This window comes from Eufriesea mexicana, unplaced genomic scaffold, assembly GCF_001483705.2.
Source record: "Eufriesea mexicana isolate 0111107269 unplaced genomic scaffold, ASM148370v2 scaffold8420, whole genome shotgun sequence".
Taxonomy (NCBI): domain Eukaryota; kingdom Metazoa; phylum Arthropoda; class Insecta; order Hymenoptera; family Apidae; genus Eufriesea; species Eufriesea mexicana.
The window spans coordinates 551,846-566,379 of NW_016916180.1; the positions used below are offsets into that span (position 1 = coordinate 551,846).

Sequence of the window (14,534 nt, forward strand, 5' to 3'; positions counted from 1 at the left end):
GTAGACGCTTGGCAGACTTCAAATGATAAAATAAAAATAAACATTTTGTTGTGATATTTTATAGTTGGAAGTTTATGTATTAATGATTTAGGAAAGTTGATTTAAAGAAAAATAGTTAATGGTTTAAACAGAACACAGGTGTACGTAGTCAAGCAACGTCAATAATAGAAATTAATTTTCTTAATTTACCATTATTTAATAGTTTGCACTTGAAAATATTACAAACAAAATTCATTATTAAATATAAAATAAACCTTAAAGAATAATATGTATTTTATTTGTATTTTAAGTAAAACTTCTTTATATCTCAAGACATAAAATTTTCATTTAATTAATAGGTAAACATGTGATCTTATGGGTGACAGCTTAAACGAACGGATAGATAATTTACGTAAACGAAGCAAACTTTTATTAGCACAAATAGATAAGAATTCTAAAAAAGTGAAAGACGAATTTAAAAAGTTTAATTCCCAAAATTTGTAAGTATTTAATATTATATTTCATATAACAGCACTTTATAAACTTACATATTTTGATTTTTATATCTAGGATATTAAAAGAAAATTCTAGAAATCATGGTAAAATAAATTTACCACATTCATTAATAAAGAAGGATAACAAGTCATGGAAATTACGAAATGATTCATCTGGAGTTGGTGGAGCCTTGCGTTCAGATTGTTTTTGTAACAGTCCTAATCAGACATCTGCATCAATGTCTAATACATCAACAGCAAAGAAGATATTAACATCTTCCAAAAAGCATTTTGAAAATCAGTCTTCTTTGGAAAACATTTACAGAAAACCAGTGAAAGAATGTTACTGTAATACTGAAATTAGAAAAGCACAACATAAATCAACAAGAACACAACATAGACCACGTTCTCCTTGTAAAAAATGTAGAAGTCATATCAATTTTCCTGCCATAACAATAGAAGATAATTTTGAAAAGTCAACTTTAAGTTCACCTATTAGTTGTGAAACTTTAAGAAGAGTTCAAAAGATAGATTATGCACCCAAATCTCAATTTTTGCGCAATGTTACAAGCAGAGTTTCTTTGCTGCAAGCAGCAACAGGTGACTGTCCAGACACATGTTTCAGATCACAATGTTATCATGAAATGATGGCCAAAAAGAATGTACATGATGTTGGTTCTATACATCAGTTGAAAGTTGATAAAAGGTTAGAAGCTAATCATCATTCAGCAACATCTACTCTCACAAAGTCAAAAATCAGTGAAAAATATTCAAGTTCTGGAAATGAAAGTGTAGAAAAATGTAGCAAAGGAATTCAAGTATCTTTGAAAAAGCACTCAAAACCAAAAGTAGTTAGAAGAACCCTTTCTTCTAAAGCATCTGTACCTGACATTAAAAAGACTAAATCTAGTTCAAAAGTATTAACTAAGAGTAAAAAACCAGTATCTAGCAAAGAATGCCAGTGTTGCCATAAAAATATGCCACAGCAATCCAAAGCTGTTTCAGAGGAAGAGGATTCAGAGAAGTATAAAGATTCAGTTTGTATAAACAAATTAGAAAACGAAATTGGCAGAGAACATGTCTTTGATAGAGAAATGAGAGAATTAAAGAAATTTCGCGAGCAAAACTATTTTGATACCCATGGATCCAGTCATACCTTATCATCTAAATCTTCTGGCTCTCTAGAACAATATTTATTAAATGACAGACTATTTGCTGAGCCAACAAAACGAATTCATAAAAAAGACCTAGTCGTAACAATGCCACCTTGTGTAACTACACAACTAAAACGGATGCATTATTTCCCTAGATATATTGTTCGCCAAGAGAAAAATAATCTCAACGTGAATTACAAAAAGAAACGCTGTCAAACGTGTCCTCTGACTGGCCACGCGATTGATCTTGGTGTTACAAAAATAAGACCGCCATTAAACAGCTTAGCCCTTAAGTATCAAAAACGATTACCTTAATTCTAACTAACTTTTTATTACAATGAATAAATATACGTGTCTAAGGAGGAATAAAGTAAATGAAAATTTTGATCACTAACTTGATTTTAGACATTTTGTACTTTTTAGCATTAATACAAGGAATTTTTACGACTCAGTTTCGTTTACTTTATTCCAACTTTTTAATCTTTTTATACACTTTACAATACAAATTTTAATTGTAAAATCGAGACAAAGTTTTCTCTGTAAAAATTTTTAACAACGTGTCTCCGAACATGTTAGCATCACGAAAAAGCGTACTTTGCAGCAAATCATAGTTATTGATGTGACTTGACTTCTACTAATCTATCCCCAATTGAATGAAACATTAGGGAAGTCATATACTGATTTAAGCAAGAGGAAAGAAAGAAAGGATAACGCATAAAAGGATATATATATACATGGTGAGCTACGTGATCTCGTTCACGAGCAGTACGTCTCGTATAATTCAGCACTTTCCACGGCCATGATGAACCGTCGACCTCTAGCGAGTTGAAGTTTGCTGAATGCAAATTTCCATTGAGCAAACGATGTGAAACTGTGAAGTTTTTTGAATGTAACCAAGTAAGACTGTTCGACGAAGTTTTCTATTATACAATTCTAAATCGTGTACAATTGTAAAAATATTTATTTGTAATATTATTTTACTGTGACTGTAATCTTTAAAGTGGACCAATAAAATTTTATTTATTTATATATATACAATGGCCTATATGACAGGTAACAATCTGTTCAAGGCATTTCAATATATATCAGCTATTGCGTTAACAATCCGAGAAGAAAAATGTCATTTCTTATTCCATTATATATTCAGATGACGTCTGAGAAAGAAGTCATAAAATTGTGGTCTCTTACGAACACGTTATGACCATGGCCGACAGATCTAACTGGTGCATGTACCTTTCGCGCTCTTCATCCTGTTTTCATCATGTTACGAAATTTTTTTATATAAATTGATCTTTTCTTAATTTCGTGAATTAATCGAAAAACTTTAACAAAAACATTTTACTTATGAACTCAAATACAAAAAAGGCTAGAAAATGTCTAGAATCTGACGAATTAGAAACGACAAGTTTCAATTTGAATTACAGACTCCTTTAATGACGATATAATTAATTTGCATGCGTCTACTTAAGGTAATTACAGAATCGCAGTAACAACTTAATTGCTGTAACTGAGTAATCTCTCATAATTTCACAGAATTTCTTTTTCAACTTCAGAGTAGGAAGTGTATTACACGTTACTTAAATTTCAAATAATTTGAATAAAAATTCTGATAAATAATGAAGAAATTACTTCACTGAATAATTAAGTTGCTAGAGAAATTTTTGCGATTAATTTAAACGGTTGCGTGTTACCTATTCCGACTACTGCTGTTGTTATAAATATTTATCCAGTCCGAGATTAATTAGAAATTAAATCGGACACTTGAATGTACACTTATAGATAATAGAACATAATGGAGTGCTGACAGATACTAATCGAAAGCATCTGCAATGGTAATTAAATATTCGTTTAAGGAGCATTGAACCTGTCAAGCTCCGCAAGTCGGTAGACTCATTAAATATCGATTCCAGAAAAGAATTAACTCCAACGAAGAAATACCTGACGTTCGTGAAACTGGTTTCTCGATTTCCCAACTGGCGAAAAGTTGAGAAATAATGAGTTGCTTGTCCCAAAAATTTTCGACCGAAAGGAAAATATATTCGTCGATTTGTGCTCACGAACCTATTCGTAATACAAACTTCGAATTCTAAAACCCAATTTGCTCTCGTCCAAAAAATTTGATATTCTACGAATCGTTGTATCTTAAATCTTAAATTTTCCAGTTTATTTCTGTATTTCGAATTTTTAACGTTTGCTACTATTGATGCACGGAAGACTTCGCCAAAAAGAAGAGAGATTCGTTATTTCCTGTTGGGAATCTTCGTAGCTTCCTTCCCTTTATTTTCCTTCTTTTTTTTCAAGAGGTGCCATTGTAAAAAGCAACCAGCATTGTTGCATAAATTGACGATAGAATGTTCGTATTTACTTCCTCGTGATTCATCTCATCGTGAATACTTCAACGATCGTTTTATCTCGTTAAACGACAGCGAAACATGAAACGAGAAGTGCACTCGAGACTCGTCGCCCTTGTGGGTATCATTGAAGCCATTTTTCCATCTCAAAGGACCCCAAATATCTCTTTCGTTCCTTATAAATCTTTCGCAAACATCTCCTTTCTTTTCCTCCAAAAAATCAGAGCAAACATACGCACACACGACCAGCATCCGACTCTACAGGAATTTAAATTTTGTCTTTGGGGTGCCATTTTGATGATGTCCCTTAATGATGGTATCTTCGTGAATAACTGTAGCTTCGCCGTAGCTAGTTTCCACGCTCATTTTCATTCGCTGAAACGTGAGAAATTAATTAAGAGATGGCATCGAGAGATTTATGATTTTAGAATAAACGTGAACGCTAGACTTAAACGAAAGTTCGGGGCCTAAGGGCTATGAACGATGGCAAGGCAAAAGAGAGCAACGAACGAGTGAAATAAAATGGCCGACCTTCGGGTTGTCCATGAAGATTTTTATCAAGCAGAAACATTAAATTAGCCATTCGACTTTGAATTTCTTGTTCAGTTTCTTTTTCCTCCTCAATGCGCAAACTGTGTACACTGTAATGGTAACGTCGATCGTCGTTATTCGTTAATTGGGTTCAAGCATACGGTGCTTCTAAATCGCAGATTTCTTTCCTGTAAATTGGTCACGAATGGATAAAGCAATTTTCTGTCGTTACTCTTGTTTCCTTCTTACATCCTTTGACTTTGACATCTTCATTCCAAGCTGGAACGATGTATTAACTACCATTGTGATATCATCTGAAAATATTATTTACATGAACATTCGGCTGAAACAGATGTAAATTGTGTCATTATTCGGATGTAAAGAACTAGGAAAGATCAAAGGATATCTGACTCAACGCAAACCGATTATCCTCATTGGAATAGCAAATAAATGGCATTACGTCTCGCAGCGCAAATTCGCCAATAATGATTTCTAATTCCTATAATTATTACATAATACTTCTGAATTTTCTTTCACGTCATTCCCGCATGTAATTGACGATAAAGTGAATCAGAGTAGCAAATGTTCAACGAGCAACGATAAATTAAATTTACCGTATTTCACCTTTATTTTTTTGTATTAATTGCCATTGAAATCACTGTGTAATAAAACTTGCATTTATTCATCAAGGCACATTCAATCGGGATTTAAATATGGCGGTCGTAAAAGTTATGGATCTGTTCGCCTGTCTCGGACGATTGTAAATTTCATTTAAATTTCAAATTCGTCAACCATGAGCAATTGTCGGACTGCTTTGTCGATTCTGCAATTATTTAAATAACCCGTGGAACGTGTTAAACGCCGTTTGAGAGTTTATAGCTACTACTAATTGCAAAAGCTAATGACGTATTTTGGCCATTCCTGTTTCCCGTCATTTTTTCCTTTTCGTTTATTTCAACGCGGTTCAACTGCGTTAAAGCCTTCTCGAGTATCGTCGATATTCGTGACACGAAGATTCATCGTTTGATTTAAAATTATCATTCGTTCCACGACACGGAAGAACTGGATTAAAATCTATTCTGGAAAACGTTCGAACAATCGATTTGATACGAATTAATCAAGATCCTCGGCTGGAAAAATCGATCTTCGCTAAGCAGCGATCGTTCACGTTGATCACATTATTCAACTCTGAAGATTTATTGCGAAGCTTTTTCATCTACATCCATCAAAAATATTGGATATTTATTGATTCAATTAGCGAGGAAAAAATTTATTGCATCACCTCATATTTTAGACTAATCACTTAATAGATAGGTTCGTATATTTGAAATAAATGTTATAATAGGATAATTTTATTATAAATATTATAAATATTTCTTTCTTAATTCTATAATATAATTATTCATGATATTTTATAATTACGTCTCCCTGATCCTAATTATAAATAAAATTCTCAACTGACCTCGAAGTGGAAGACGTATAATCTTCATTCTGGGGCCATTTTGTGAGACTAATTTAAAACGTGATTTGATATTTAAAAATAATGTAATTCTGTAGAATTACAAATATCTTACCTTCGAAATGTGAAATATATCGCTTTCCAAAGTTGTTTAATAACTTCTTAAATATTCCTTAGACCTTGTGTCCAACAGGATCACCTTCCCACTGGTATTCGTACCATATCTACTGCTGGTTTTATAATTAATTTAAAACTAGTGTTACAATTATCAATAACAATCTTCATCTTATACGCAGGGTTTGTACCAGAAGATCTTCCAAGGCAACAAAATTCTCAGCCTTTTTCAAATTTTTATATTTCTAGCTCGTATGAAAGGCATGATAATTTCGAACTTTAAGTCAGTAATAGACATAATTTGAAATTGTACGTGTTTGGAGATCAGTGAACCACGAAGCAGCCCTCGACGACCATGAACGTGTAACCTTAGTCGTCTTCGAGAAAGCCATGTGCATATGTAATCGACCATTCACATTATATGAAGGTTGTGCCGTATGAATGTGTTCCTCGATCATTTGATCGTGATTGCAAGACGATCACAAGACGGTCACAAGACAAGACTGATCGTTCTGCTTTAAATCTCCTTCATGCTCTGAAACAGTCAACTTGTGTTTAGATCAGTAACATCGAGTATCATTTTGACATTAATCATGTCAAAAGAAAAATGTTGATACTAAACGATGAAAAAGTATAATTTATGAATGATCGGATGAGTATTCATAATGCACAAATTTTTTATCGTGAATAAAATTTTTGGTGTATAAGGAAAGGGAATAACAAAAAGATAATTAATAAGTTGAACATGTCAAGCATAGTGACAAGATTGTTTGGAATTTGTGAACGATGCTAGGATTGTTTGTCAACAGAATTTCTGAGTAAACAAATAATTTTAGGCAATGCAGACATAATTTGGTACTGATGACTAAGAGCATAATTTTATATGAATAAAGATTAATGCAAGGAAGGAGTGGAAGTAATAGAAGAGTGATTTCTAGTGAAGAAATAACGATTTAAAACTTGGGAATATAAGGGTAATTTGAATTAAATTAAAATTCGAATTCCTTGAAAAAGGAAAATTAAAGTTCTATCAAAATCTCTTAAACTTTGAATTGATATTGAGGCGAAAAAACAATAATTTAAGAGGACAATTTGATTTTAAATTTGTATTTAAGAAATGGAACAGTAATGTTTAAAATGATTAAGGTATACGTTCTAAGAAGAAATTAAAATCAAAATTCTATTAAAATCTCTTAAACTTTGAACCGGTATTAATAACTTTCTACCCCTAACACTTTCTACTTAACGATACCATCTTCCAGACGAAGCACTTCGTTATCGATCTTCACATATTTCCTCTTTAACGTAACTCGCTAATGAAGAGAGCTTTTACGAGACTTCAGTCGGTCTTTTTTCATCCAGACATAATTTACAGCCACGATCTGAAGCTGTCTTTAAAGGACAATTTTCATAATGCTTAAGAAACACATTTCCTATTGTGCTCATCATCAAATGTTACGTCTTTTCATATGTACACCCATAGTCGTCTATGGTTGTTTTCCTCCGATTCGAAGCCAGGCATGCAGGATGACTGTTAATGGCGTTACGAGTCTTTCAGAATCCCCTTGTTGTTCCCTTTGTTCTCCTAAATGGCCGCTGTTCACTTCGAACAATTCCGTCTCGGCCATCTGCGAGACTTTTGACTCGAGTTTCGTATTTAAAATGCAGACGAATGGGAAAATTTTGTCTTTCATCCAATATATTGGCACTGCTTTTCATAAAATTTTGCCGAACATCGAGCTAAAATATAATAAACATTACTAGAGTATAGTTACATATGGCTCTATAATATTTTGCTGACAATAGGTAATAAATTCTTTTGTCGAAAATACAAGCCAAGTGTTTTGAATATTTTAGTAAATTTATACTGACTTTTTCTTTTTTCAATATACGAGTAACATCTAAAAGGAACATAATCCATAGGTAGGAATATAAGAATATTATGATACACGGCCTTACAAAGGATGTGATATAATATTTTCTGTATAACTCACGGAATAACATCTTGTAAAGCAAAGTTTCTATTAAGTTAGATGCAGATAAATGCATTAACTTCTGCCTAATGTATTTATGCTTTATAAATAGAAGTTTAATGAAAAAACGATATAAATAAATCCTTAGAAATCCTATATAAATATTCAACAACTTTAAAAATAAATTATCTTATCTACAGTACTTCAGTCTTAATGCAAGATTGTGATATTTGACTATAACAAATTCATTTTACCATAAAATCCTATAAAAAGTTGTTACATTAATTTATCCTAATTAATATATTATTTATCATAAATATAATTCTTTTGTAACTCCTTTGGACATTAGACAAACATTCATCGATTCATTGCAAATATTGGTAGTTAAAATAGATCAACAAGTAAATGAATAAAGCCAATAGAGCGCTATAAAGGACACAAAGGACTCGTCCCCAACTAAAGCTCTCATGAAGCCAGTTGTTCCCCTAAATGCAAAAAAAAGAGAGTGCAGAAGAAACAAGGGACAAACGTGCATATGCAAAATACTTTTACTTTCAGAGTAAACGCTTCCAACGTGTGGATATAGCAACTACTCTGACTGCATTCGGCCGAGAAACAAGCAACTTTCCATCTCTCTACTCCAAACATTATCAACATCATCCTTTAAACATCTAGTTCCTATAACAAACCAAAAAGAAAAAAAAAAAAATTATAGAAAACAACAATAAGAAAATAAACTATCTTAAGTAAAATATCTAAGATATTTAAATAACGTACGTGCAAGAATATCATAAAAAATAAATCAATATAAAATGGCAATAAAAAATAAAAACAATAATTTAGAAGAGAAATAAAAAAGATAGTTTACATTGGAATTCTCCATCAATAAAAATGAAGGAAAGAATGTGAAGGAAGGAGCATGAAAGAGATGCATAAGAGGAGGGATAGAAGGAATTACAATTCACATCCAGAATCCCATTTCGTGAACGAGGGCACGTAAACCGTGATTTAAATGCAAGATTTTCCATCATCGTCTCCATGATAGCGCAGTGAATCATCTGCAGCGTCTTGAGCCCGTGTGTCACCGTCCCTGTGCCCTGACATATTATTCAAAAGATCCTTTTTTTTGCATAATCTTGCGGGAAGAGGCACGCGTACCTGGCTGGCCAAGTAGTGGGGCGATCCTGCTGCTTAAATAGACTGCATCAATGACCGTTTCTTCCAGTTCACATTCAGCTGTACGAAGAAATTTTCATCCGGAGAAAAGACCACTTGTGGGCTGCTCGTCGAAAACATTGAACATGGGCAAATTATCAACAGCTGGATTTTTCGTCCTGGCAACGATATTGGCTGTGGCCTTTGCCATGGATCTGCGTAAGTAGTCTTGATACTTATTGTTCAATCGACATCTGGTTACTGATGATCCTTCTTCATTATCGATGAGTTAAATTGTACGTGGTTAATCGTGATCGTAGACTTTTAAGTTACAAAGACAATACATCAGGCGATCCATTCACCTTTTCCTTTAAAAATAAATTACTAAATGTCCATCTTAAAACCTCCTTTTTCGTCTAGCTTCCACGTGAGTACTTGCTCCCAGCATGCACCTGATACCAAAAAGAGACACTACGTGTTAGAAATATTTGCATCAAAATTGAATCTAACATTACTTAAATAGGGCATATTGCTGTTAATATACATATTTTTTTTTTTTTAAATGGTAATTATGTGGCATGTACATACAATTGCATATGGATTCAATGAAGCGTCGATATTAAGGTTAATGTCGATGAAGGAAAAATTTGTGACGTCAGTAAACAAGGATGACGTCGTAAAAACAGTGAGATTTCCGCGAATCGATAGATGAAAAACCATTACAGACCATTGAAGCATGGTCTGAAAGAGAAAGTCAATTCCAAGCTTCAGTTCGGCTTCGTAACTGGTGCTGCACTTTATTGGATCCACTGCAATGCAGCAATCGTTTACGTAATGTCTGCATGCGACATTTTTTTTCATTTCATTTCCTTTTTAAATTTAATTTTTTTTTTTTTTTTTTTGCTTGTAGCAAACAATTGGAGAACATGTGACAGATCGCTACCGGATGATGCATACTACAATTGTATCGCCGAAGCTGCTCAGGATGCCGTGGTTTCATTGGCTAGAGGTGAGAATGATATTTTTCATTAAAAAGGCACAAATTATTTATTAATTTCAATTTCAAATTTATCATTATTTAGTTGTAATTTTATAAACAAACATTATTCAGGTTTTGTAGTTTTTAATATTTAAATTTAATTCTATCAGTGGCCATAAGAATTTTATTAGTGAAATTTTCTTGTATTAATTAAAAAATTTAATTGGTAAAACTTGTAGATATTGTGAAAATAATGTGGACTACAAATTCTCGAGTTTAAATTATTATGTTTTTGTTAAAGTAATGCAGTTGTTACATTTAGAATAATGAATATATTGATGCATGTTCTTGTATCAAGCGTTTACTTCTGCTATGTAATTATTATCATGAAAAATAAAAAGAGTTTTCAATTATATAGTACATATATAATAAATTTTATTATTCGAAATTAATTATTCCATGTCGTTGAATCAATCTCGATCATCAGCGTAAGAAACAATTTACGTAAATAAAACGTATTAGAAAAAGAAAAAATCTTTTCGCGAGGTGATATAACCCACTGAAAATCATTTTCAACAAGAATCGTAAGTGGAGATATTACTTGACGAACATTCTAAAATCCTGACTGACCACTCGAATTATCACTATTACCATGAGGCCATAAAGTTACCGCTGAATAGTTGACATTATTTACCCGATTATATAACTATTGCACCTGACCGATTCCAATCTCCCTACTCCGCCGCGAATTTTCATTAAGAAACCCGTATTCGTAGTGCATTTATTATTAAACAATCATTTTCTTCTGGTATTTCCACTACATTTTTTGTATTCTGTCTTTTTAGTCCTGCAAAATTACAACGTCGTAAAATAATTAATAAACATTATTCTTTTCAAGAAATTATTAGTTATATGTGTACATATTTATTTTTCTATCATTTATTTTAAATAGCATTATTTTATACTCAATTCTCTACCTATTTCTTGGTAAAAAATGCAGTATTATGAGATTGCAGATTCTTTAATGTGTTAAAATATGTTATTAAGTCAAGAAGAGAGACCTTTGTCACTAAACATATGTTCTTCACACTTTATAATCATATATACCTAATGCTGTAACATTTACATGTTCTAAAAAAAATCCAACAAGTATTCACAAGTATTCTTCTAACAAATTGAAGATCATTTCTCTATCTGTTTCTTTACTTTCTTCTTTGTTCATGATTAATTACAAGTAGCAGCAAGTAATCTTCCATTAATTCCACCTAAACAAACATTTAAAACAACTTCAACACGAGACATCGTTTACTATTATTTCTTTATTTTTCTAAAAATTTACAACAGTTCCATCTTTTCTTAAAAGAATGTATGATAAAATAGACATCGTTATTTCCTTCTTAACCCGCAAAGAAAATACATTTCGTCCAATTTTCTTTGTTTAATATAAGAAAACATACTTTACCATCTCGATCAAAGAAATCTCAATAAAAACATTCTCCACAACAAAGGGAGATCGATCAAAACAAATCCTAACCTCTCTATCCTTTTCCACTTTAACACAATTTTCGATTAGATCACAAACTAAAGCGAACAATTTCCCATTGATTTCACTGCAGCAATACCCGACGTGTTTCCTCGAAACTGGAATTAATTTTTCCAATAAAATCATGTCTTGCAATTTATAGAGGTTCTCCTTGATTCATCTGGTCGCCCCTTCGCTTTCCGAGCTCTCGATAAAAGTTCCACCTTCAAACCACTGCCGATCGATTTCTTAACGTGCGACCGTCGATATATTCGTTTCCTGTTTCCGCCTCTAACCTATGTTGTGAAATCTTTGAAATAGTGAAAAGGTGTCGTTCCAACACGTAAAACGTTTTTTCTATCGCTCACACCTGCAACAGAAAGAACTTTCATGTAATCATTTCTTATAATTAGTTCTTTGGCAGGTTTGGACACCGTTTGAAAGTACTTTACCGAAAGGAATTTCGCTAAACATTCGTAAGGAATATTAACGATGCATTTACTCTGTAGGTCTAAAGAGCTTCAAGATTTTACCGATTGAACCACTAGCTGTGGACAATTTGAAAATTGGTGAATCGCAAGGATCGGTCGCTTTGAGACAGGAATATAAAAATATTAAGATACACGGTCTTACAAAGGATCTGAAAGTCAAGAGTTACCAGTAAGTTGAAACGTTTAATTGATTCACGATTAGGTTATATTCGGGTTATGAAAATTTGCCGAATGCGGGCACAATAACGCGATGTTTAATGAAGTGGCAAGGAAAATATGCTATTGTCTGAAACATAACTCAAACCCTATTTTAATTTATAGATGGTAGCATAAATTTAATTTTCTCATTTCATGGAAAAGAATCTTTTATACTAAAAATTGTAATAAAAATTCTTATGGGAAGAAAGAAAGAAATAGATAATAAAGGGGAATAATAATGAAAAGCTATCAGAGGCCAGAAAACATTTGGAACATTGAAAGAAAACGTGCGAGAAACACGTGTGATTAATATTAATGATTGCCTTTTAGCATCGACTGGGATAAGTGCTTGATATCATCGGATACATTCTCTCCTCAAGTGGACTTCGTCGCCGATTACAAACTCGATGGAAAAGTGTTACTTCTGCCTATTAGAGGATCTGGACGATCAAATATCACCTTATGTGAATATATTTACACTTTATCTATTTATTTATAACTTAATAAGCTAAAGGTAATTTTATTCAACTAATTTTAGACAACTTGAATTCGCACAACGAAATAAGGTGCGAGAAAATCCAGAAGAATGGGGAAACTTACTTGAGAACAAAGAAATATGTGGTAAAATTCGACCCTGGTCGAGTAAACTTGGTCTTCGACAATCTTTTCGAGGGTGACAAGATCCTAGGTATTTATCAAAAATTACTATATAATACCAACTATCGGTAAATGCGTATTTATCGAAGTTAGAAAATATGGTAATATTCTAGAAAAATTCTAATGCACGATTTTCATTCTCAATGCATCGTGACTTGTTTCTTTTTTCCTTTTTTTTGCGTAAAATTGTACGAGAAATCCACTCATTAGAATCGTTATTTGTGGAACGAGCTTCAATAAGAATGATCGTTATTCTACTCGCAAGAAAGAAATATGATCTTGGTTATCTAGCGAGGTCATCGTTTCGAATGAAAGAAGAATAATGCATCGTGCGTGACGTTTAGTTTGTGCAACATTGCCCGTTTGTAAAATATCGTCGATCTCACGTTAGATTAGTCACGGCTGCATAGAAATTCTGTAGTAATACAAACGTCTTTGTTTTCGCCATTCTACGTCGACCACAATATATATCTACGACATTCTGATTAATTCTACGTTAGGTGTGGTTACGTTAACCTATGTATAACAGGTCGACTTAAATTTTATATATATCATTTTTTTTTATATCATAACTTGTTATTTAAATTAAGCTGGTTTCGACTTTAATTTTATGCTGCAAATTATAGTTGTACGCGTTGAATGAATTAATAGAATCGACGAATAAAGAGGTTATAATTTAAACTGATGTAACCTCGAAAAATCAATGATCTGCCAACAAACTTCGTCAAAGTTGAATTATGATTTTATTACTACGTACGATATTTTGACTTCAAATTATATTTTAATGTTACATAATAATTATATTTTAACGTTTTATTTACCGTTTTATCTACTTCCTTTTTTTTTCTATAGGAGAGCAAATGAACCGTTTCATCAATGAAAATTCTGATCTAATCTTCAAGGAACTCCAAGGCCCTTATGAGGAAACTTTCGGTCTAATTTTCGCCAAAGTCAGCAATGACGTTTTCAGTCGCGTGCCAATGAACAAAATGTTCCCTACAACGTAAATCTCGAATAAATTTTTATAACTTTATCCGCATGCAAGAATAACGAAGCGTTTTTTCACGAGGAAATGCGAAAAAGGAGATTTTGTGGATGTGCCAAAAATTTGTACATACAGTACGTGTAAAAAATTTTGACTACAGCAATAGATATTGATCTTGTTATTGTAATATAATGTACATTCTTTCTTTTGTTTAATGGAATAAAATTTCTACCAATCTTTATACTTTTGTTCTGTAAGTCACTTAAATTTTTGTTCATCCTCGTTCAAATTTGTAAAATTCGTAAATTTCTTTTTAATACCTTCTGTTCTTTTACGAATAGTTTCATTTGCCTTGATAATGAGAAGCATTGTAATTAACGTTTCGAATTATCAAGATCTTCATTCGGTAACAGGCGAATTTTTGTTCAAATAAAGACCTTCATTTCTTGTATAACTGGGATCGTGCATATTTTTATATGAAACTACATTAAA

The 14,534-nt window shown here is 32.4% G+C and overlaps 2 protein-coding genes across 2 annotated transcripts; both read left to right on the forward strand.

The window, feature by feature from the left end:
- The first annotated feature begins 354 nt into the window (after window positions 1–354).
- LOC108552906 (uncharacterized) lies at window positions 355–1,942 on the forward strand. Its single transcript, XM_017907589.1, has 2 exons — window positions 355–479; window positions 550–1,942. The coding sequence occupies exons 1-2, from the start codon at window positions 355–357 to the stop codon at window positions 1,940–1,942; spliced, it is 1,518 nt and encodes a 505-aa protein (XP_017763078.1).
- A 7,354-nt stretch (window positions 1,943–9,296) lies between these two features.
- JHBP-1 (take-out-like carrier protein) lies at window positions 9,297–14,261 on the forward strand. Its single transcript, XM_017907581.1, has 6 exons — window positions 9,297–9,429; window positions 10,121–10,219; window positions 12,221–12,371; window positions 12,731–12,864; window positions 12,939–13,088; window positions 13,910–14,261. The coding sequence occupies exons 1-6, from the start codon at window positions 9,357–9,359 to the stop codon at window positions 14,062–14,064; spliced, it is 762 nt and encodes a 253-aa protein (XP_017763070.1). The 5' UTR covers window positions 9,297–9,356; the 3' UTR covers window positions 14,065–14,261.
- Window positions 14,262–14,534: the final 273 nt, after the last annotated feature.